Genomic DNA, 26,376 nt, shown 5'->3' with positions numbered 1-26,376 from the left:
GTTACACTTTCGCCAGAAATGAGTTAGCATGATGTGTCGACGTTGAGAGTTTGTTTGGGGATATAGTTGCTGTGTCCATTGCTCGCCCGCTCAGTAAAAGCATTCTGTACATTGAAAGCTGCGTCGATTAAATAGAATAAGTTGTATCGATAGTAATAGATGTATACATTGTCCGTATTATGGTTTGAATTTTTAGTAGCAATTTCGATTCGGCAGTCAGTCAGTCGTCGTCGGAGGCGATGGTTTTCTTCATCATCAGCATCAAGATATTTCCGCCGAATGAAAAGCTTAGAATTTGTCGCCTAAGCTCCCACGAGATGCGATATTCATTGACGCAGCTCTCCGTAGTAATATACTTGAAAACATAATTTTGACAATCAGTACAATCTAACCCTCCAATATCAGTCGCCATTTTCGTCGCATACCCTGGCGAGCGTTTTCTGAAAATAGCGAAACTTTCCACCCAGTTGTCCCCGGAGTGCATACAGTTGCAGTCCCTGGTGTAGGTCATAATCACATTATATAGACGCTATTAAACTGACGCTGGTTGCGATCTACTGTTATATGCGGTGTTTTTCCACAAACGAAAGTCCTGCATCTCTGGCATGCGAAAAACTTTTTTTTTTCTGGAAGAGTGTTGGTACATGTGTACTTGTTTTTGCCTCACGTTGTTTTTTGCCATAGTGTCAACCAAGCTTCGCCACGAGGAAGTTTTTTCCCAGGTACTCTACAACGATCTTATTCTGGGGGTGTTTTTCGTCCTTCTTGCGTCCATATCGTGCCACTTTAGCCATTTGACCGTAATAATAGTACTCCGGCAAAGAAATACTTCGGAACCAGTGGGATGGTATAGATGTGGAAAATGATAACTGCATTGTTCTCCAACGATAATGTCACTGCATTGTGTTTTGATAATTATTTGCAGGAGAAAGCTCTTAGTGATATTGTAGAAAAGTCTGCTTCGGGTAATCTAGCCAATATCACACTTTGGCTCACTGGAGATTAGGTGAGAATTGGAAGCACCCGGCATAATGCGAACGGAAAGCTGTTTCGTTGTTGACCCTTGTAGAGCAAATAACTGTGATGGTAAGTGGGATGAATATCACTTTGATTCTCATATCCTAAATAATATTTGTTGCTGGTAATAAAAAGTCTAGCAGTGCTTTAATAGCATCAGATGAAAGGTTTTATGCATTCGATCGTTGATCACCAGTTGGTAGACATAGCCGCTGTGATTTAATCTTCACCCCAGACTCATTTAGGTCGCTTAATCATCTCAACTATTGGTAATCACTCGTTCAGAGAATGCGGTTGCAGTCAGCAAATACGGTTAGTTCTCCACAATGCTTTCCGGCCACATTATACGAACACGAACCCGAGTGGGTGGATGTGCAAGAAAACGGCAAAGAATGGCTGTATGCATAATTAAGGAAATTTATCGGTGCAGATACAGGTCTTTCTGCGGTTGAATGGAAAATAATCACCGGCACCTTGCGGAAATGCTGTCTCTCTTCATCTGCATCGCATGCTCGAAATACCAATTGCACTGACTAGGCGAGGAAAAATGAAGAGAAAAACTGGAAAGTGCGGTAGAAAAGTTGCAAATTGGAACTAATGAGCAGGAAGCCTTATTCGATAAATGCATCAATTGAGTTGACCGAGTGGAAAATGCGCTTTATTTGCTGCGGTACGTGGATTTTCGAAAGTTTGTTCCTTTATTGATAGGAGTACAGTAGTACCTCGACTATCCGCGGGCGGATGATCCACGAAGCAGTGGATCAGTGACCAGAAATAGATTTGCTTGATTGATCCCCTGGACTTGAATCCATAAGAAAACTTCAGGACGAGGGGGTGGTGACTTTTTGTTCAATGGATTTACGCCGAGGAAAAGCAGTATGTTACTGTATATGAGTTCAAGACTGCTATGAAAATGTCGAGAAATCTTTTCTGCGAAATTTGGTAAACAGTATGACCAACCGAATTTTTTAAATGATAACCGAAACAGCAAATCCTATTAAACAAAACGCAACCTCCAAAAAAATGGGTAATATTTATACAAACTGATGAGGATGAGGAGCATTGAAGCACAATATCCTATAAGATAAAACATAAAAAATAATAGAAGAACATTCTAAACTCTTGTTTCTTTTTCCCACACACTCCCAATCGCAATAGTCATTTCCTTCCGGTGAATGACTATTTTTTGCCGCATGAATATCTAATTCGATACCGGCCAAATCGTCCAGAATTATTGAGAGATCAAAAACCGAAAACATCTAGAGGATTTCTGCAACTAATCGAGTTCTTAACATATTTCAGCAGTTCCGCCATACTAATCAACCATCAAAAATTCACAGCACATTTCACGCCAATTGCTCATTCCCCTGCATTGAAACTGGGGGAATGCCACCGTCTACTTGCCATTCTGCGCGCCTTCACATTCAAGGTCTGTCCGAAAATAGACACTAGATTTCCCCGCGGACAGAAAAAAAAATATAGCTGACTACCGCTCTGCCCGAAGCGAAGTTCGCGTAAAATTCGAAGGGTGCGGAAGAATTTCCTCTAACGAAGAGGAGGAAATTTTCTCCCTCGAATCGCCCAACAATGACAGTCAAGTGGCGATGGCGTACGGTCTGCTGACTGATGCAATGCTTAATTTACGAGTGCAACGCGCAGCATTATCGTTTCCATTTCCTTCTCCGCAGTGGCCAGATGGGAAGAGTATTGGTCACCGACACGGACCAGTCGAGGCAGTCGACAACGACAACTGAACGATGGACGCTGTTGATGACGTGATTGCAAACGTCTTGACAGGGACTCCGTCGGCTGTCTTACTTGCTTCCCAGACAGAACCTGCACTCGATGCACGGTTATCGAGTTCTGATGAACCTCCACCACTCCGGACTCATTCGTTCGCTAGAGAAATCAATGCCTGGGAAAAGTGGAAGGAAGTATGTGACAAGATTACGAATTGCAACGGACCGGCACTGCAGAACTGGGACCGGTCTCTAAAGTTAGTTCCCATCGGTATAAAGTGTGAATAAAATGAGGGATAAATGCACGTTGAATAAATGATGGCGATTTATGTGGAGAAAAAGGAAAAAAAACCAGATTGATGGCCACACATTTATGGAGCATACAAACACAATGGGGCTGACTCGTTTGGAGACAGCGAAACAGTGGGGTCAGATCTGTTCAGATCAATTATCTTATGGAAACGTGCTTTAAATGTTCTGATTTCTTTCATTCTGTATATTATTGCTACAGAGTGCAGATGAGAACATGTTGAAACATTGCTAATTCACGAACATATTTCGCAAAAGTGATTGCAGTTATTGTACGTTTGTAAAGGCTTTGCAAACATTTTTAATTTTTGACGTAGAACTACTATCTCCACCAAGGATGAAAGCAAGGCTAATCAAGACCGGAAATATTAATAGAAAGGGATTCTGTTGAGAAGAACGCAGAGCGGAGATAAGTGTGTGTATATTTAGTTGCTTCAAGCCATCGATATATGGCTCTGTGTGAGTAAGTGTGTGCTTCTTAACTCGTATGTACAAATAGCATCTTCACTACGCTGAAAACCCATTTGTATCTCCTCCCGTGTGCATTGGCCCTGTCAAGTGTTGCATCTTGTAGCATAGTGAAGCATAATTTTTTGATGTTATGATGGACGATTGTTTGGTGATGCGAATTATGCAACCACGATAAAAAATATAAACTAAGAGGAAGGTAGCGGAAGAGGAATATTTGCGCTAGGGTATGAATAATGGATCTCTGCTGAGGTAAATATTCATACTTTTTCTTCATTCGAAGCAGCTAACATCGCTTGTTTTCCGTCATTATACGGGCTTCGTTGGTGTCTTTTATCGATGGCTTGAACCAACTAAATTATCTTATCTCTGTTTTGCGCTCTTCTCAACAGAAACGTTTTCTGTTAATATTGCCAGTCTAGATTAGCTTAGCTGTCATCCTTTGTGGAGAGAGTTTTCCTACACCCAAAATTGATTCTGATCTCATGTTTTGTCATCTCGATTTATGACATTAAATGAGACATAACAAAACAGAAAATGTCATGACTCTCCAATGCTGGTAAGCATTTGTATAATATACATGGTACAGCAATATAAGATTGATACGAGCGTGCGAAACAAAAGATAAATAAGCTTTCCGCATACCTTGCCACATGCACGGCCAAGACCGAGTTAGATATTGCTCTCCTTCATGTGCTCCTTTTTTACTCTTAGAAAACACTTTCCAGAACATTTATTTTCTTGGTGAGCTGACGATAGCCTAACTTGATGATTTCCCACACAATTGTGTAGCTCAAAACATTAATGCAATGGCGTCAGTTTGATGCAATGATTGCAATGCCATATACATCAGCGAGTGAGTAATTTGGTCGCGTCCACAGCTCAGTCCGAAACGAAGACATGTGATGGCGCAAAACAAGGAAGAACAAGCGATATTCATTGTTTAATATCTAGAACGATACTGAAAGTTTGCCTTTCCTTCCTTTCCTTGTTTAATTAAAGAGACTGTAAACTTCTTCAGTTCATTCGTTTCTAGTCTGCAAAAAGGCCCTTGGTAAACTCTACTCTTTCCTCATATTACTCCTCCACTCCCATTCTCTTGAGAAAATCATCTCAAATCAACTCCCTTGCATTCATATGCATTACAAACTGGACGGACCATTGTGGGCCGGTCGCCCCAAAAGAAGCAACGACCACAATAAACACCTCCGGAGCGCTGGCTGGATTCTCACAGATACCTCACCTGCACTTCAGTATCTGTTCTGCCCCAAAAACCTACATTTTTCGCGAAACTCACAAATGACTGCTGGAGGCCCAGTCAGCATCTCGGAACACTTCAGGAGTTTTGAATTAAGGGAAAGCTGCGTCCCTCACTAGGTAGACTTTATCCGGTTACTTTGGGTTGATTACCACGTTCAACAGCAAATACCATACCTTACTCTGGTTAGTCTCTGCTAGATCTGACACTGAAGCTTTTTGCGCTTATCCCTTGGTTAGGTACTCGGAGACCATGCACCATACTTTTTCGTACAGTTCATTGTTCTTCATTAAACATCTCTCTAAACACTTGAGCCTTCTCACAGCCGTAGAATAGCTGTCGGGGAAACACAGACTATCATATCTCCATGATAGCCCCGTCTCAAACGATCATCTACTCTTATCATCGTTTGCGTCAGGATGTCTTTCGCTCTCTTATCCCTTCGCTTTCCGGAAGCATCGCAACGGAAATTCCAGACTCTTCTAACGTGTAGTGGCTCCTCATCCGATCGCGGAGGTCTTCGTTCGAAACACTGCTGCACGCATGATGAACAACGATGCTTGATTTAACACCGCCGTTTCCTGGTACGAATATTATCCAACCAAGCCAATCCACGGTATGAGCTGCTTTTATGTGGAACCGGCAACTTGAAGCCCGAGTCGAAATATACAGTTTTATTCTCTAGGATTGCTTGAAGGCAGAACTTAACCTTTCACCCGAAGCTGCCGGAAAGACGAACAAGGCATAGCCATAGCCTTCCCACGTTTGTCTCCGTGACCACATGTAAACTTCGCTCCGAGAGCGCTAGCCACTGACTTCTTCACCAATGTGTAGAACGACCCCTTGTCCGGTAAAGTCACTGTGTTCAAAGTATGATTACCCCAGTACAACGTGACCGGAATCATTCGGAAAATCACCGATTGCTTGCGATGAATCGAGTGAAAACTGCAGTTCAATCTCGACTCCATTCCTGATGAGTGGAGTAGAGGATCGTGAGACTATCTGCGTGTTCCGATTTTACAGCGAAAATTCGGCTTGCAGCAGGCGTTTCTATGCTCATTGAAACACATCAAGCAAAACTGCCATTTGCGCACCGTTTCCAAACGATATGTTACGGAGCTGCCGATATAAGCTGCCGAAAAGCTGCACAGTTTCTTACTCGGTGATCAGTAGAGTCGCAAATCTTACACGGCTTTCTTTCCTTCGGCGGCTGAGTTTGGTTGGTGTTTTCTTGTCCACTGTGGAGGAAATGGAGGAAACCTTCGTACTCTTTATCCTTCCCTTTGGGCTTTCAATTACCGTGGTCTAAAACTACAGGTACTTCACTATATGACGTCACTTCGGTGACATCTTCCACGATTTCAGACTTAAAGTTGGCTAAAGCTCGAATCGTAACAACACGATATCGGAATCTTTGATCAAGCCGTGTACTTGCGGGTAACTTTTCAGTGATCTCCTCAATCAGCATGGGATTCAACAGGTGAGAAGTAAGTTTCATCGTTTCCAGATGATTCGCAAGCTGGTGGACAATCGTCCTGAAATTGGTTGCCGTTGTTAACATGTTGAGCCCCGTGTCAGTCCATATGGACTGACATTGAACTTTACGTTAGAAAAACGTTGATCACTGTGACAGAAGTTACCAAATAAGGAAATAAATAAAAAAAATGGTTTGTTTTCTGATGTTTTACGATGTGTGACTAATTTATAGTGGAATTTCTTACTATTTTCTACTTGTACAATAAATTTCTTTGGGAGCGGAGACCGACACTGATATTGTGCAAATGATCTCGTTGCGGGCTAAATGGAAAGCGCAGCAAGAACAATGCGGGGCTCAATGCGCCTTTCTCACCTTCACCAAAAACGTATCCAAGAGGTACTCAAGCCGACCATACAACATTCGGAGGGTTCCAATGATCTGTGGAACTGCGTCGGAAAGTAGGAATTTACTACGGACTGCTTCCATAGCTTAGCCTTTCAAGCACTCTTGTAGTCGAGCCTGGGTTTCGACATACGAAAAACCAAAAGCCTCGCTAATTGTCTCGTAGCTGCAGATGAACATCAGCCAGTCCTCTAGCTTTCCGGAAAATACCGGCAACTTCTTCGACAGGAACTGCCTGGCGGACAGCTGAGCTTTCGAAGGTCCTCGATGACATCTTTGTTGATTGATTTGACGAGCGCGGCTTAGTACCGATTCGTGATGCTCATTCGACTCACTAGATTCGCTGTCGTCTATATTTTCTTCTAATTCTATTTCAGGTTTCTCCTTCTCCAGTTCCTATCGCATCAGCATTTCCTTTTCCTCTATGTGCTTTTTATGCAGGACTCTTTCCTTCTCCATAACCAGCTGTTGAATCCTTTTCACTTCTTCGAGCCTTTTCAATTCTTGCTCCACATCCACGATGAATCCTTTACCGCATTCGTAACACCGACACATTCGGAGTGATACCAGTTTTGACACAGCTCACAAAACACCATATTCTTTTCTGAGTGATTCGATCGCAAACAGCTGACACAATCTTCTCGGCAGCTTCGGATGAATGGCTAAGTTCAAACTGATTTTCAAAGAAGCAACTTTCGTTTTAAGCAGCTTGCAACTCCAAAATTTTATTCAATTATTTTTTTTTTCTTTTACTCACGTATCACAAAAATAACTAGTTTGGCGTCTTGCGCCTTTTATCCTTCTGCTAAAACATATAAAACAATGCTCTTTGCCGCAATACATGGAGTATTCCATTAAGTCTTTCATCAAGCATGGGTGATAACTTTTGTTTATGCTGAGCAGGGCTCAGCAAAGTCATATTCAACTCGATAGAGAATAATCAGTTAGTGATTAACTATTCGTTATAATTATTTTGTCATACTTATTACAGTTACAGTCACAAAGAAATGACAATGACAATGTGAAAATTACCGCAGAGAAGAATCAACCTGAGAAACACGAATTTGATGCAGAGATTGGCCTCATAGACTACGCTCCAATTGAAACTTAGTTCTATTTCCGAGAATTACCTGATACCACTGGACTGCATTATCCGGTGCCGCAAAGAGTGTCAATTTCCAGCGTAGAAGACACACATTCGCCTCCCCGGCTAAAATGCAAGCCACATCCACTCGCAACATGAGGGCGTTCCGTCCCAATTGAAGGCACATACGACATATTCCGTATCCTGACAGCATCGTCGTCTCGTGCACACAATGAAAGAAATGTATATTTAACGTGTTTGAGTAGCAAAATGTGGTTTGCATTTTCTTGTTTGCCAATTTCTGGTCACTTCTAGCTGTGGGCATCAGCAAGGCGAGTGGGCGCAAAGGATACACTCCTGCTCGCCGAAGAACTCGTCCGAACACACGTAGAACTGCTATTTTGCGGAATCTGATTGTGAGGTTGGAAATTGGAGAGTGCGGTATTTGCCGTGTTAGGGTTCACTACCGCCTGTGGGGGGCAAACCACAAGTTCTATTTCGAGGTGGCATGAGCTGCAAACTTTTGAATCCCGGAGTTTGTCATCGTCTGCTTGAACAGGGGATCGATATAGATTAAGTCATTGGATTGATGGTATTGCATACATATTTTGACCTGAGTGCTACTACATCGCTAGTGTGCGCAATAGTTGACGTTCCCTATAACTTATGGGTTTCTTTAATCACTTTTCACTCACTATGAGAATCAAAAATGAGTTTGAGCTAAGAGTTTTGCTTATTGAATTACTGCCACAGCTAATAGATACTGTACCAGAAGGTAATCATAAACATTGATTTAACTGCTGTTCACAAAAAAATCGTAATTGTCTGCATTATGTTTTCTATGTACAGATATCGAAGTTATCGCGAAACAATCATACGTTGCACGGGCCTATTGCAAAATAGGAAAGATTTCTCCTGAAAACATCGGACCATTTCGCGAAAATCATACTCTATTCATGAGATGTAAGAAGCTGACGAATAAAGGAAATTTTGTCAAAAAAATGCGAAGATTAGATCTCCTTCGAATAGCTACCTAAAAGGGGACTCAACAAGGACCGACGAACCCAAAGTTGGACAGTACAATTAAGCATACTTTTGCTAAACAAAACGTGATCTCAGCTCGTGATATGGTCACAAAGCTCAATATTATTCGTAACAAGAGAAGATAGATGTCTGAAATCTATTAGATACAAAAGCAACTGAAAAGGGTTCTCAGCGTGAAATCAAGGTGCTCCAGAGTACTGATAGAATGATAATGGAACTAACCTGAAGGCCCTCCATTGATTAATCTTCTAATTGACCTTTTCCAAGGCGAATGAGTTTTAAAGTTTCCTTATAGGCTCGCTCCAGCCAGCGAGTTTTCAACAGACTGTCTCAAGTCTAAGAGTTAACTTTAAGGGAGAAACTATTTACGAACGAATTGGTATTAGTTAAATAGAATATTCATACGGGTAAAATGACATAATAACAAAATAAGGATCATAAAATTGGCTTTCGAACGCCTAAGAAAAAATTCGAGGGGTTGTATCCGAGACACGACCGCTTAGGACGTAGGACTACGCAATCTTTTTTTAATTTGTTGGTTTATCAGTTCGGTTATTATTTGCGAATACGTCGAAAGGTTTAATGTTATGCGTGGTTTTGTAGAATCATTTCGAGAAGCGACGATTCTTTCTTGCCTTTATATTTATATTACACTAATTAGTCATATGTCACAATTTGTTTTTTTTTATATCGATACACACATTGCACTGAAATAGAGAGGCATCTCCGTGCATCGTCATTCATCAAGCATCAAACACGCATCTAACAGATGCACACAGTTGCAGCGATTGAAATGAAACATCGCGAGTATAACCGTTTGTGAAAAATCGTTTCTCGACTCTCGGTCAAAACCACGAATACGAATACGGCAATACGAATGGCAATTAGAAGTATCGAAGGTGTGCTATTCACATGTTTTCACATTGCAACAAAAATAGTTATTAACGTTAACTTTATTTCATAAAAACGTGATCTGTTTTCTGATTTAGCACCCTTAATGTAAGATGTAGTCGTACATCAAAAACTAAGTTGAGATCATGATAAATGTTGAAATGGTTCAGAATCGTACCAATTCAAGAGCAAAAATAAAAAATAACATTACATTTTACAACAAAACATTCTGTTTATTTACAATTTTATCGTAGAGTCTAAGAAATTATTAAATCATTTGTATTAGATGACTCATTTTTTCGTATCCCTTCTTCCTTCTCCTAACATTCACAAACCATAAGTTAGCAAAATTGATTAACATTGTATACATTAAAAGTGACATACACTTCCATATAAGTCTGTACAAACAGAATAATGTTTTAACATAGCTAGTGTTGTTACTGCAGTTGGGGAGGATAGCCATAGGATGCGTAATTATGCATCATAAAATTGTTCATCGAGGCTGTCAAGTTTGGCTCACTGGTAGGATTAGTACGATCATAAACGCCGTTCAAGTAGGGATAACTGACAGCAACCGACTCAGACTGTGTGTTTGTACTTGATGGAATTGAAACTGGTCCAAAATCAAGCTGCCTGGGATAATCCTGCTCTCTGTTCCCATACATTATCGATTGCACTGTGTAATTCTTTCTTGTGCTTTGCGCATGCTGAATATTTTGATAGTTTTCCTGATAACTCTGGCTGCATCGTTCTTCTGATGATACGATGTTTGCTTCCCCGAGTGCTTTATTGCTTTCATGATGGTTCAAAGTTATGATTTGATTATCCACGTGTTCATTCAGTACGACATTAAGCTCTTTTTCCGAACTCTCTACTTCGGGCGTCTTATTTTCACAACATTTTTCTTGCATTACACTGATTTTTACCGGTTGATTTTCAGCCTCCGTCAACTGAACATTCTTCTTGTTCTGTTTGTTTTTATCCTGCTTCGCATCCTTCATCGCCTTCATCTTTTCAGTTTTCCTGGCCTCTCTCTTCGCTTTGTTATCGTGAGATTTCTCATGCTTAACGCGATGATCCCTTCTGGAGAACTTTTTGGGACACTTGGGGCACGCATAAGTCTTTTCGCCTGTGTGCGTCCGATAGTGTCTTTGCAACTCATCCGAACGAACGAAACGTTTGCCACAGTTTGCCCAATCGCAAGGGAATGGTTTTTCTCCAGTGTGAATGAGAATATGTGCGTACAGGTGACTAGTTTTGTTGTAAAACTTTTTACAACCTGGATAGTGACAAATGTGTAGTCGTCTACCTTTCTCGTCCGGACCAACAACCGGGGGCAAACCAGAAAGTTCGTTGGTACAGTTCGGACAAATACAACGGGTACACCTTCGGCGTCCATTTGCGGGGGGAGAACTATCCTCCAATTGAGGCTCGTAGGGCATTCCGTACCAACCATGATACAGCATAGGCGATCCAAAACACATGTTGCTGGCTAGGTCACTGTAGTAAGCTGTTGACGGATACTGATAATATGGATAGGACTGATGGAGTGAGAATGGTGAATATACAGGATAGTACATTTGTTGTGAGTCAACTTGGTATGATGGACTTCCGGCAGGGTGTGAACAAAAGGTGTTAGCGGTTGCATCATAAGCTTCTGGCCTGAAGCCTAATGTAGAGTCCCAACTCAAGGGACTGGAACTGTTCCATATGCTAGGCGAACCTACCATTGAGTTAAGCATCGTGTTCGTATTGACTGTAGAGAAACTCTACAACCGCCTTATTCTTTACTATAATTTATGTAACTGACCGTTTTTTCACTCCGATAGTCTATTAGCCTTCGATAGCCTTCTCCGAAGAGATATGTGTAAGGAGTAATTGCTTCTCAAGTTTGATGTAGCTGCATAAATACGAATATTTGTGAATATTTCTATGGGTACCAAATGAAAACACCAATCACTTCCTCAATACGGGTATGAATTTTGAACTCAATGTTTACCTAATATGTTAGTAACAGGTAGCAAAAATGAAATTATGAGAGATAACGACAGTATCTACTGAATTTGTACTTTGGACACGGTTTAAAAATATTCATGGCTCATTCAAAACGTCTGATTTGTAGATTATCGCCTTTAAACTAAATCTTGAAATTACTCTATGTTTATATTGTTGATGTGATTTTCAATCTAACCTATATTTTACCTACGACTATAAGCAAAGTATCCATTGAAAAAACTAGCTCTGTGTTATGACAGCTGCCAGAATGGATTCTATCCAATTGGGCTATGGAGTCGGAGTCGAATTCTCAGAATCAATTTCATTGTATTAGGAGTCGGAGTCGGAGCCGGAAAAAAATTTACCGACTCCGAGTTCCATTTGAATGACCCGATAAAATCAAAATATTTAGCCCATCAACTACATTTTATTTGATGATAAGGAAACTGATGTTAATTTTGTTTATTATCATCATCGTTGATAATACGAACTAAATGGGAATAATGCTTAGCAAAAACACCATCAAAATTATCCACTTTAACGATACATCTAACCAGGACCGTGAAATTCTCTATCATTTTGGTGACTGAAAGAACAGATAGTGTCATTATCTAATCATCTAAGTGAATCGTTAAAAAAGAAAATATAACCGTCTTCATCCTCATTTATGTCGTTTATTCACCAGCGATAGCTGTGGTTTTGAGCAAAAAATAAAAAAATAAAACGTTTTAATGAAAAACTTGGTTTCGAATTATTTCATTATTTTTCAGAAGGAGTCGGAGTCGGTACTAATAATTGTGGTGAGTCAGAGTCGGGAAGTTTTTCTCCGACCAATCTGTACCAGGGAAAACCAATCGACCTCCCAAGCTGGATTGATCCGGAGTGTGTTCCTCTGGAAAGTCTTCTTCTTCGAGCAGCAGGGAACATCCCGTTTATCGTTAGTAAAACGATGAATAATGTAATCGGATCTTCATTCGATGGTGCCAGACCTCAAAGAGATGACCAGAACAGGTTCCAATACATCCGTTCTGTACGGAACCAAAAATATTTCGGTTAGCTTCTTGAACTTACTAAATTGATGGACAACACTTCAATTGAAATTATTAGCCATCCGGTACTCAACCGAAGCAAATGCGTTGTTACGTGCCGTGATGTATTGGATTTAACAGAGTCTGAACTGGCAGATGAGCTTGCCGATCAGATAGTGATCAATGTCAAGCGAATCACTCCGACGCTGATTTTGACAATTCGTGGAACTGTAGTCCCCGAATTTATCTACTTCGGTTTTATTCGTGACGAGGAACTTTTATCCAAATCCCATGCAATACTTTCAATGCTTTCGCTAAACGGTGTAAGCGAGACAATCTACTGTGCATCAATTGAGGCCAAAAGCACCCAGAGAAAAAGTCAGGAAATGAAATTTGTACATCTTCTGCATATTGTGTAAACTACGAGGGCAATCACTTCTCTTATAGCAGGATGTGCCCAGTATGAGTAGGGTAACACGGGGTGATTTGGTCATATGGGGTGATTTGGAGCACCCCTTTATCTTCAAAATAACGGTTCAACTTGGATTTTCTATAATGTCATTTCCTTCTATTGTTGAACCGTATGTACCTAAAATAAAAAAAACTTTGGTAAAACTTCACAAGTAGACGGAAACGGTAGCATAAATACATCAAGTACTTTGAGCGTCAAAAAATGTGAGTTTTCCGATCGCGGTTTTAAGGTTTTTCCCACTGATTAAACAAACTTTTCGTTTATTGTGCAGTAAAGTTCTGTTCGCCTACAGAAGAGTAACAATTTGACGCAGCGAAACTGTAAGTTTGATAACAATAAATGAAATTAATTGCATTTCAATTTTTGGATGTTGTGTGGGGTGACATGGATACGTTTCTGTGGGGTGAATTGGTCCAACAGGTTTGAGACTTTTCTTTGGTCTAATTGATTCCAGATGCCGCTGAATAACAAGAACAGGATGGACAGACAACGTTGGAAGAAGGAGGAACTCGAAAGAGCAACGCAGGCCATCGAGAACGGATTTTCTTTGACCAAGCATCAAAAGTGTTTTAAAATGCTCGACCAACAGCGAAAAGATTCATGCATAATTCGAGATGGTATCAATCCAACTTTTCTGGTCTGGAATCTGGCTAAGACACCTGGTATCGATCACAAAACATTGTTACTGATTGTAACATTATCCCAAAATACTTTACATAAACATAAGTATTATTTTTTTCGATGAAACACACACTGGACCAAATCACCCCACAGACTGTCCAAATCACCCCGCATCAAATTTTAATGTCCAAAAATCATCTCTTTTATTTCATGATATATTTGGTAGATTGAAGCTTTATATAACGATTAAACATTATTTATTGAGAGAAAACAAGTGTATCTCAGTATACAATGGGACATTTTTCATTTAGACCGTATTGGTTTGGAAATATTAGGCGATTTTCTTAGGTGGTCCAAATTCCCCCCTTTTCCCCTAATCTATATATATAAAAATGGATTTCTGTCTGTCATTCTGTCTGTCTGCCTGTCTGTCTGATTCTTACGGACTCGGAAACTACTGAACCGATCAACATGAAAATTGGTATGTGAGGTTTTTGGGGCCGGGGAAGGTTTTCGTGATAGTTTGAGACTCCTCCCCCTTCTCTAAGGAAGTGCTGCCATACAAATGAAACACAAATTTCTACATTACTCGGGAATTGATCAAGCAAATGAAACCAAATAAGGCATATTGAGGTTTTATAGTGCAATAAATGTTTCTATGGTGGTTAGATACTCCTCCCTCTTCTCTAAGGGGGGAGCTGCAATACAAATCAAACACAAATTTCTGCATTACTCGAGAATTAATCAAGTAAATGAAACCAAATTGGGCATATTGAGGTTTCAGGGTGCAATAAATGTTTCTATGAAGGTTAGACTCTCCACCCCCTTCTCTAAGGGGGGCTGCCATACAAATGAAACACAAATTTCTGAATTATTCGAGAATTAATCAAGGAAACGAGACCAAAATTGGCATGTGGAGGTTTTAGGATGCAATAAATATTTCCATGGAGGTTAGACACTCCTCCCGCTCTCTAAGGATGGGCTTTCATACAAATGAAACACAAATTTCTGCATAACTCGAAAACTAATCAAGCAAATAGAGCCAAATTTGGCATGTGAAGGTTTTACGGGACACGAAACGTTTCTATGGTGAATACACTACTCCCCCTTCTCTAAGGGGGGCTGCCATACAAACGAAACACAAACTTCTGCATAACTCGAGAACTAATCAAGCACAATTTGGGATGTGAGGGTTTTTGGGTATGAGAAATGTTTCTATAATGGTATGACACCCCTCCCTCCTCTGGAATGGAAAGGGGGTTCCATAAAAATATTACACATATTTCAACCAAAAATATTCCAACCAAACATGACAATTCAAAATTTGGAAAGGTAAAGGGAAAATTTGGAAAATTAAATTCCCATATGTTCTACAATTACATCGTGACAAGTGCTGTTAGTCCATTTGATGTTTGCGCAAGCGAAATTGATCTTTGTTCGAAACTGGAAATGGATTTTAATGTGATGAAACGCACTTCTATATCTTCTTCTATCTATATAAAAAAAGGGATCGCCGGATGTGTTGATAAGAGCAGAACTCGAGGAAAGAATTGTCCGATTTAGGGCTGTCTTTATTCTATTATATTTTCTGTGTAAAACATTTATTACATGTAACGGAGAAACATGTTATTTGCAAGGGGTTGGAAAATCTTGAACGAGAATTGTGTCTGAAAATAATCTGATATTATAATGATGAGTTTTGTTAGAAATACTAGGAATTTTATAGTAAAAGATAAATTCAACGGGGTCGAATAGAAGATCAATCATTGAATAGTTCTGCGATTGGACCCATGAACTTGCTCATAGTAAGAAAACGTAAAGGTTGAAGGTATTGATAACAAAAAACAAATTTTGGACGGGACGAAGTTTGCCGGGTCGGCTAGTTGAAAATAAAATTACCAAATTATAAATCGACGAGGGAATTTTACATAAGGAAGCCCGTGAAATTTCCAATCTTCAGAATAACCAAACTACTTATTCCAGTGTTCTACAAAACAGACTGAACATTGCAGTTGGTGGCTGCACTCAAAATGCAAATGCACTTCTGATAATTGTACTCAGGATAAGATTCCGAAGATGAATCGGTGAAGAATCAGAAGACGAAGAAGAGGAACAGAAAAATATAGAAACTGAAGAAGAACAAAACAACATGGAAACCAATGAGGATTCGGACAGTCCAATAAAATATATAATAATAATTAGAAAGAAAAAGAACAAAGGGAAGCATCGAACAAGAGAACATCTACAGAATAAGTCTTCTGATGAGGGAAATAAACAAACTAAAGAAATCCAAAGGAAACGTATACGAAATGAAAAACAAACAACAAATGAAAGAACCAACACACAAACACTAACAATCGACTAACCACACACCAACAATCAACAATCGTATGCCAATTAAAAATAACAATATCACAAATAACACTCACACCAGGAAAAATTCCAGCCCTCCAAAGGATAATAATTAAACGAATAAATAATTTTCTTTTATTACACTTATATTATAGTTATTACATCAGTTTAACTTTTAATTTTTCAGCATTTTTAAAACAAGTTCAATTATTTTAGTGAACTGAGAGGCCAAGAGTTGCCATCCACCTTATTTTTGAAGGTGGTAGGACGGATGAGTTTTATCTCTATTGATATTTTAGCTACTTTATATGTCACCATAGTTTTTTCATCAAATCGAAAGACCGGAAGCTGCTCTTCACCTTATTCAGAGACTTGTGGAGTGGATGGCGGTATTTTGAGTGATAAATGAAATGAAAACTTTAAATGGCCCGGATTCCAGTCTAGACATTTCAGCCAGCAAATATCTTTTTCTTCTTGAAGGGGGTGTTTCAAGTTGCTTTTTTTTGGTGAAATCAAAAGCCAGACGACGGATATCGGTAACAAGGAGCTCACAAAAACGGTACTCAAGATCGAACAAATGACGGAAAAACTCCTGCTTCTGGTCAAGATGCCATTTTATCCTCCTGCGTATTTATTATGTAACCATGTTACAGTCGCTATAAGTCAATATAGGCGCATGATAGTCTAGTTGCATAAGAATATTGAACGAAGATTCAAAACATGTTAACTTTGAAAAATCATAACACAAAAACGAAATAAACACCTCTCTGATTTTTGTATATATTATGCAAAAAATCGGATAGAAAAAACGGCTGAATGTATCAGTATGAAACGTTCACAGATGTTTAACGAACGATAAGGAACAAAACTACCAATGTCACGAAAATCTGAGAACCACTATATAGGTTTGGCATGGAATGGCTGAATATGTATAGGACCTCTGATTGAGTTCTACGACACCAGAATGCTATATAGGCCCACCAGATTGATGACATCTAACTGCGTATACAGTTGTCGCACCTCATGATCATGTCGGACAAGCGGTCCAGTTCAAAAAATTTAAAATCTCATATACCATGCTGAATAACGAAAAGCCCAGAGTATAGATCAGATCGTGTTTGGTTTTGCAACTACGTTGCTGATTTGTAAGCTGGGTGAATGATCCCTCTATTCACTCCGCTACTCCGCTATGAACCAAGAATCCATACCGTCGCTGGTTACGGGAGCCCTATAATTGTGCCAGGAACCCCCCAGCTGGTACGTAACGATAGACTTGTTGAGCTTATCAGAGGGTTGACGGCCCCAACATATGGTGGATTTAAAGCAGTTGCTACTGCGGTTGATTTAGATTTAGGTTGATTGGAGTAGGGGGCCTTTATGCGGATCGAAATGAATTCCAAGCATCTGGAACATTTTCTGTCAGTAGCTTTGTAAGCATTTCCGCAGTTGACACACTTTGAAACAGCTCGCAGTCAGCGAGTTTATGGCCTTCTCACATTCAATGCAGCGGAGCTCCATATAGTTTAAGTTTAAGATCCCACGATCAAATAGCAAGCAGTAACCAAACAGCAGTTCATGCATTTTGTGACGTCAGGATGTCGAATGACCTTCGGGGTAAAGTCCCTCAAAACTAAGAACAGAACAGACGTTAAAGGGTGTGTCACATCAAATTGCATCACGGAAAAAACGCTGTAGAAATTCGCCCAGTAGACCGATCCTTTTGAAAATTTTAGACAGTAAAATAAAAACTATTAAACAACTTTTGGCATTTTCTTTTTATTCATACTTCGAGCCCAAGCCCGTATGCTCGCACCTTCTCTTTACCCCGTCCATATGGTTCTGTACAACGTCAGGTTGTAGTTTTTTTTGAACAGAAATCCATTTTCTCTTGAAGTCCGCCTCCGATTTGACAACTTTTGGGTTCTTCCGGAGGGCCTGCTTCATAATCGCCCAATATTTCTCTATTGGGCGAAGCTCCGGCGCGTTGGGCGGGTTCATTTCCTTTGGCACGAAGGTGACCCCGTTGGCTTCGTACCACTCCAACACGTCCTTTGAATAGTGGCACGAAGCGAAAACCGGCCAGAAGATGGTCGGGCCCTCGTGCTGCTTCAATAGTGGTAGTAAGCGCTTCTGTAGGCACTCCTTAAGGTAAAACTGCCCGTTTACCGTGCCGGTCATCACGAAGGGGGCGCTCCGCTTTCCGCAAGAGCAAATCGCTTGCCACATCATGTACTTTTTGGCAAACTTGGATAGTTTCTACTTGCGAATCTCCTCCGGAACGCTGAATTTGTCCTCTGCGGAGAAGAACAACAGGCCCGGCAGCTGACGAAAGTCCGCTTTGACGTAGGTTTCGTCGTCCATTACCAGGTAATGCGGCTTCGTCAGCATTTTGGTGTACAGCTTCCGGGCTCGCGTCTTCCCCACCATGTTTTGCCTTTCGTCGCGGTTAGGAGCCTTCTGAACCTTGTATGTACGCAGGCCCTCCCGCTGCTTGGTTCGCTGGACGAATGAACTTGACAAACTCAGCTTATTGGCGACATCCCGGACCGAACTTCTCGGATCACGTCTAAACTGCTTAACTACGCGCTTGTGATCTTTTTCACTGACGGAGCATCCATTTTTGCCGTTCTTCACCTTCCGGTCGATGGTTAGGTTCTCGAAGTATCGTTTTAGTACTCTGCTGACCGTGGATTGGACGATTCCCAGCATCTTACCGATGTCCCGATGTGACAACTCCGAATTCTCGAAATGAGTGCGCAGGATTAATTCACGACGCTCTTTTTCGTTCGACGACATTTTTCCAAATTTACGAAAAATTGACAGTGAAGCATGGCCAACGTGATCTATACACTCTTATCTGATTATAAGCGAAAGCTGAAGATATAATTCCTAAAAATTAAATTTCTACAGCGTTTTTTTCCGTGATGCAATTTGATGTGACACACCCTTTACTCCGTCAGCTCGGCTGAAATTGTGGTCGTGGTTATCTATATCCGGAAGGTAACCCAAGACCACCTGAGATATATATATATATATATATGATTTTCGATCGTAATTGAAAGTCGTGTGGCTAACTGACAGCTGCAATGCAATGTTATCATTAATAGGAATGAACGAGATAACTGAATCAGAAATGAAGAACGGCTGAACTCAAAATACAAATTTCCACAATTAATGTATCACACAGAAACTTTACCTACAAACAAGAAAAATTTATAAATCACTTCAAATACTTATTTCTGGCAGTTTCAACAAATTCATGGAAACAATGGAATTTTTTCGCCCAAATAATTATAAAAGAATGTATAGAATATTTAAAGTTTCTAAAACAGTCTAGCGATTTAACTCTGTGTGGTTGTTTGTATGCTCTCGGCCAATGTGTTTTAGAGCCCCCGAAGACTGCAGACCAGGACTCGACATAGTCATAGGCAACTGAGGATAGTCAGCTGATTATCTAACTGACTATATCCATATTCAGCCGGAAATGACTATTGGCTTCTTCGCGCAGTTTCTCCGCCAAAACGTCTAAACAGTCAGTCGTGCGTTTAGTCGCTATCTCTCTCTACCGACCCGACTATATCATTTCATTCTTCCCAGACAAATTGTCATCATTGCAATTTGAAGTGACTTCCCCCAAAACGAATTCGTTCATCTCTCTCTCCCATGTATCATTATGCATGTATCGATGTTGAGTTCAACGTGGACTGACATACGCTACAGGTGAGCTAGATTTTCTTTGTATCGTACACGAAAATTACTCACACGTATAAAATAGCGTGCAGTGTGCGTGCGCTATTTCCGGAAATCGGCCGTTGCTCAGTTCGGTTCGCTCTAACAAGACTCTTCATACGGACTGTTAACCTGTTTCATTTTGTGCGGTATTCGCATAGCGTCGCGAGTCGGTTTCGTGTGGTGAGATGGCGAAAAAAAAGGAAGGCAATGAGCCCTCCTAAGCGTGGAAACACACTAGACGGCTCTACCGCGCGATTTTTGCAATGACAAGTCGAAGCAGGAGCTTCATGTATAACACATTCAGCGGCTTTCGACGGTTTCACTATCTGCCATTATTATATTTTCATAGACGGATGCAAGACGAGTATATGGTACAAGGTACAACTATTGGGACAGTAAGCGGATTAGAGGGGTGGTATATAAAGACAGAATTGAGGAAAACGGAAGAGTGGATGTTTACTTGAACGAGAGGGAGAGAGAAGTTGATCACAAACTTCTGAAATATTGCATTTCTCGACAATTTGGATGGAATTCGAGGATCCGCAGCTACATGAGCTACATGTATTGGTTCACCTGATAGTACATTTATTATTGCCTTGCTTTATTTACACCTTTCAAAAGCGCATAAATACTAATACTGTCACAAAACCGTTGCGGCACATCATCTTCATCGGGCCACCGCAGCGAACGAGGAACCGTACAACAGTGATTTTGGAACCGTACACTCCCGCCCCGCCGTATGAGTTTTATTGCATTCACATTTCATTATCGAGGTCCCGCGGCGGTCTATCTTTGCAAGATCCGCGCGGGAGAGCCGTCCAGTGTGTTCTTACGCTAAGTAGGGATTTATAACCGGTTTCCCAGTTACCGGTTTTACCGGTAATATCGGATCATTCTTCATTACCGAATTACCGGTATTTTCAGAATTAATAACTGGTGATCTCGGTAATTTTTAATTTTAACGGCTTAAATAATATTTGCCTTCATGCCACTTTGGAATATTACTCGAGTATCAAAATAAGATCGAACAAACCCAACTGGCAGTGTTGCGCCGATTCCACAATCTCTGAATACTTTGAAACTCTGTAAATTCTGAAATTGAAAACTGAAAGTTCAAAAATCGCTACCCGATTTGAAAATGAAGCACAGGATAAGCTTCAGCGATGAAAAACTGACAGCGATAAAAGAATTGAACGGGAGGAAGTTTCAGCAGCGACTGGAGAAAACGAAAGAAGAAAGAAACGGAAAAGTAAAAGGAGACGCCTTTGGTTCTGGAGCCAGGAAGCGATCCGAACCAACTAAGGAAAAATTGAAAGAAAACTGACGTAAAAGTTCAGGAAGAGTTGATAGAAATCTGAAGTCAAAGTTGAAAGAGAGCTGAAGTTTAAGTTAAAAGAAGAAGAAAAGAGAGTGATAGAAAAGCTAACAGAAGTAAAGCGAAGTGGAAATACGTGGAGTGTAGTCGTTCAGTACGACTAAAGCCGTATCTAACGAGTCCTCATTGAAAGGACTGCAGAAAAACGTTTCTTATAAATATGCAGATTTGTTTGCCTATATGAATAATCATTTTGCTCGTGCGTCACGACCACGATTAATGATGATTTCGGCGTCTTCTATCAAACGTCACGGACTACAATGATCAAGCAGACATTTGGAATCGTTCGTGAATTGATGAAATTTGACGATTATGGTATTGATTCAGTAGCTGGACTACAGTAGAAAAAAAATCCACTGGACGTTTCAGAATCGGTTGCAGCAATCAAATATATCAACATCCAGTCCAAGCTCAACGTCTATAAACGGATTGATGAAAACCTTCAGACAAGAGTTTTTGTACAGTTTGTTTTGTACAAATACAGGTCGGACTCGATTATATATATTAATTTTCGAATCCAATACATAATCAAATCACAAAAAAGCTAGTTTTCTATTAATGTTTAATTAAAAAATTGTTTTCTTGAGATTCGATTATGTATAGGATTTGAAAATAATTGTTGAAAAAAAATGGTCGACTATATATAATCGAGTCCGACCTGTACGCGAAAATGGTATTCGATGCCCTTCGTGCTGTACGCCCAACATCATTGTACTCTGAACGTGCGTTTTCCTCTTCTGGAAATTTCGTTAATGATATCCGATCTGGATTAGATGACGACAAAATTTACATTATTTGTGTCCTTAAGCACTTTAACCAACAAACAAAGTAGCAAAAACTTTTCAAAATGTTTTCTTGTAAACTAATCATCAATTTAAGCCATTTCATCAAGCAAATGGCTCATTTTAAAGTATTGTTTTTATCGGTAATTTACCGGTTTTACCGATAATGAAAGGTTCATTACCGAATAACCGGTTATTGAAATTTTGGCACGGTAATGCAATCCCTACTCCTAAGCTAGACCACGTGGCAGCGGGCAGTGGAAAAACAGAAGAAAAGTGGTGCGACCATCGAAAAGTGTGCGGAGGGAGACACAGCAACAAATGCTAGGGACATCGGTGATTTTGACGGTTCAATTGAACATATTAAGTCGATCAGCCAGGAAGTGACGAAAGTAAAACTTCCCCGCGATAGTGGTGAAGACCGTGCCACTCCAAACCTTGATAAGTGAATTTGCATCATTACGAGTTGCTGCTGAATACAAGCTATGCGGTATTGGCACAAAAGTCATTGTAAGGTCGAAAGTGGACTTTGATCTCATTTCGGATTTCCTTACAAAATAAAAAGTGGAATTTTTTACGCATGATATCCCGGGTGAGAAGCCTTTCAAGGTAGTCATCAGGGGTTTACCAGCCTACGATCCTAAGTCAATTGAAGCTGAAATCGAAAACCGATACAAAATTTCTCCATCGGCTGTCTTCCGCATGAAGCGGAAAGACGAAAACAACAAGAATTATCCAGACTGTCTTTTTTTTGGTGCACTTCCCTAAGGGAATAGTTACACTAAACGCGCTGAAAGCAATTCGCTCACTCTTCTCGATAATTATCCGTTGGGAACCTAATCGTGGTGGTCATCGGGATGTCACTCAGTGCCAGCGGTGCCTCAACTTTGGACATGGTACCCGTTACTGCCATATCAATCCCCGCTGCAACATCTGCGCCAAGAGTCATGCTTCTTCGGGTTGCCCTGTGGGTGGTGCTGAAAATGTGGTCTTCAAATGCGCCAACTGTGGAGGTGAACACGGAGGATCCGATCGGCTGTGCCCGAAACGCGAATCGTTTAAACATATCCGTAAGCAGGCGTCGAAAATTAACCAACCAGGACGAAAGAAGGATAACACACCGATCTTCAGAGATGAAGAATTTCCCCCTCTACATGCTCACAACAAAGCTCAAGCGAATTAGAGAGTGTAGACTTCTGCTCCCCATTTATCTCCCAGTGCTCCGACCGGGCAAAGGTCCCCTGCTCCCCCTGGCTGGCGACTACCAACATCTTCGAGTACTAACCCCGACTTGTACTCTACAGACGAGCTGTTAACAATATTCAGCAAAATGACTACGGCTTTTCGTGAGTGCCGCAGCAAACAAGAGCAGATCCAAGTGCTCGGTAAATTTATTATACAGTATGGATCGTAAACCGTTAACCATCGCCACCTGGAACGCTTGCTCTGTAAGAGCAAAATCCACCGAGCTTGCTGATTTTGTTCGCAGGCACAGCATTAATGTGGGCCTGATAACCGAGACCCACCTGAAGTTCGGTGACAGCTTCTGGTTGCCAACTCATAAAATCATCCGACTTGATCGCACTTGCTCTAGGGGAGGCGAAGTTGCGATTATTGTCAAGAGAGGGATCAAGCACAACATCCAACCTCATGTCCGCTTTTCTGTCATTGAGGCTCTTAGTGTTGATGTGGAAACATCTACTGGATTCATTCGGTTTATCGCAGTATACTGCCCTCGACAGTGCTACAACAACAACGGCTCATCAGAACAGTTTACAAATGACTTATCCACCATCACTCGAAGAAACTCCCGCTTTATTGTCGTAGGTGATTTCAACGCCCGACATGAAGCCTGGCGTAACTATTGACAAAACCAGAACGGACGTCTTCTCTTCGATCATGTCCAGCATTGGCTATACACAGTGCAGTTCCCGGATGAGCCAACCTTCATATCACCGGCGGGAAATCCATCCACTCTGGACTTTTTCCTATCGAACGTAGAGCTATCCAAACCAGAGACATACAACGATCTTGGCTCAAATCATCAACCAGTACTAGTTGAAGTCAATGTTAACGTGGTTCCTGCAAGCTGTCTACGAAAAGACTACCATCATGTCAACTGGGTACGGTTCGGACGTATTGTTGATAGCCACATTGATGAATCCCCGGCGCTCAACAATGTGGAGGATATCGATCAGGCATTAGAGAGTCTTCACCGAGCCATCACTGTAGCCGACGAGGCGTGTGTTCATCGTGTTCCTATGAGGGGTAAGTTCGTTGCAATAGATTCCTACACCCTTATTCGCTTATTCGCTTATTCGCCTATGAAATGTGCGTAGACGCCAGTTCCAGAGGACCGGGGTTCTAGACAGAAAACGTGATAAGGCCGATCTGAACAGGCTGCTGCTTCCAGAATGGTCTTACTCCGGAACGAAAAATTCGGACACTTATTAGAAAATTTAGATGACCATTCCAGACCATTCTGGAAGGTAGCCAAGGTCCTTAAGTCGCATTCGAAGCCAGTTCCTCCTCTCAAGTTTGGAGATTCACTGCTAGTAGCACCAGTCGATAAAGCAATTGCGATAGGTAATCATATTGCATCATCGCATTTGCTTGGTTCGAACATGGTCAGACCACTGGAAGATCGGGTTACGCAATGCGTCCTCAATCTAGATTTCTCCTCCTGTGTCGTGCCTAGAGATGATAGGATCACAGTCGAACAGGTTCGATCAGCGCTGAGAGTCAGCAAAAATATGAAGGCTCCCGGGTTTGATGAAATTTTTAACCTCGTGTTCAAGAGACTGAACACCAAAGTCTATTCGTTCCTAAGCTCAATTTTCAACAGATGGTTAGAGTTGCACTACTTCCCGAACATCTGAAAGATTGCAAAGATTGTACCGATTCATAAACCCGGAAAGGATCCAACGATGCTTTCAAGTTATAGACCCATCAGCCTCCTCTCAGCGTTGGGCAAACTCTTTCGCTTTGTTCGCACTGCAATTGCTGTCAAGGGCAGAATGCCTCGAGAAATTACAAACAAGCTTCAACGATGCCTTAATTCCTTTGCTGACTATGCAAAACCATGGAAAATAAAAATCAATGCCTCCAAAACCCAAACTGTTAAGTTTCTCCATCGTCAATCTCCAAAACTAATACCTCCTCCGTCTTGTGTGGTTGTTATGGATGGCGCTAGGGTCGAGTGGTCAGCTGAGGTAAAATACTTGGGTTTGCTACTGGATCAGAAACTAATTTTCCGCTCGCATGTAGAAAAAACATTGCTGAAGTGCTCCGCTCTGGTTAGGTGCTTATATCCGTTAATCTGTCGCAGATCCCGCCTCTCGAGAGTAAACAAATTGGCAGTCTACAAGCAAATCATTGCACCTGCCATCTTTTACGCAGTTCCGGTGTGGGAATCTTGCGCACAAACTCACAGGAACAAAATCCAGGTTGCACAGAATAGGATCTTGAGGATGACCCTTGATCGTCCTTTTGACATCAGAATTTCAGACCTCCAGCAACAGGCTTGCATCTCAAGAATAGATTCTGAAATTTATGAAATAATCAAAATTTTTTACTAAATGCCATGCCTCAAAGCATGCTTTAATACGCGACTTGTACATAGTACGTTAGGTTAGGTTAGGTCTGCTTAGTATATTTGATTATTAGTTTATAGTAGGTTAGGCTTAGATTTAGTGGATCAAATTCAAAACCAATTCCACCAAGGTGGTAAATTAATTACTTAAAATTGAATCGTATATCTCAATGTAAATAATATATATATATATATATATATATATATATATATATATATATATATATATATATATATATATATATATATATATATTATTTACATTGAGATATAGGATTCAATTTTAAGTAATTAATTTACCACCTTGGTGGAATTGTTATGGATGGCGCTAGGGTCGAATGGTCAGCTGAGGTAAAATACTTGGGTTTGCTACTAGATCAGAAACTAATTTTCCGCTCGCATGTAGAAAAAACATTGCTGAAGTGCTCCGCTCTGGTTAGGTGCTTATATCCGTTAATCGGTCGCAGATCCCGCCTCTCGAGAGTAAACAAATTGGCAGTCTACAAGCAAATCATTGCCATCTTTTACGCAGCTCCGGTGTGGGAATCTTGCGCACAAACTCACAGGAACAAAATCCAGGTTGCACAGAATAGGATCTTGAGGATGACCCTTGATCGTCCTTTTGACATCAGAATTTCAGACCTCCAGCAACAGGCTCGCATCTCAAGAATAGATTCTGAAATTTATGACATAAAATCAAAATTTTTTACTAAATGCCATGCCTCAGAGCATGCTTTA

General features: G+C 40.8%; 1 protein-coding gene across 4 annotated transcripts; it reads right to left on the bottom strand.

Annotated features, from left to right (window-relative positions):
* Positions 1 to 9,958: 9,958 nt before the first annotated feature.
* On the bottom strand, positions 9,959 to 11,855 carry LOC129778955 (transcription factor btd-like). Of its 4 annotated transcripts, none has more exons than XM_055786148.1 (2): positions 11,500 to 11,855; positions 9,959 to 11,445 (listed from the first exon to the last, which is right to left on the bottom strand). In XM_055786148.1, the coding sequence occupies exon 2, from the start codon at positions 11,429 to 11,431 to the stop codon at positions 10,127 to 10,129; it is 1,305 nt and encodes a 434-aa protein (XP_055642123.1). In that variant the 5' UTR covers positions 11,432 to 11,445; positions 11,500 to 11,855; the 3' UTR covers positions 9,959 to 10,126. The 4 variants fall into 4 exon arrangements, with proteins under 4 accessions (XP_055642123.1, XP_055642121.1, XP_055642122.1 ...); XM_055786146.1 differs by having other exon boundaries at positions 9,960 to 11,619; positions 11,689 to 11,855; XM_055786147.1 differs by having other exon boundaries at positions 9,960 to 11,589; positions 11,689 to 11,855.
* Between the last annotated feature and the right edge of the window lie 14,521 nt (positions 11,856 to 26,376).

This window comes from Toxorhynchites rutilus, chromosome 3 (genome assembly GCF_029784135.1).
Source record: "Toxorhynchites rutilus septentrionalis strain SRP chromosome 3, ASM2978413v1, whole genome shotgun sequence".
Lineage (NCBI taxonomy): Eukaryota > Metazoa > Arthropoda > Insecta > Diptera > Culicidae > Toxorhynchites > Toxorhynchites rutilus.
This window is presented reverse-complemented; position numbering and strand designations above follow the sequence as displayed.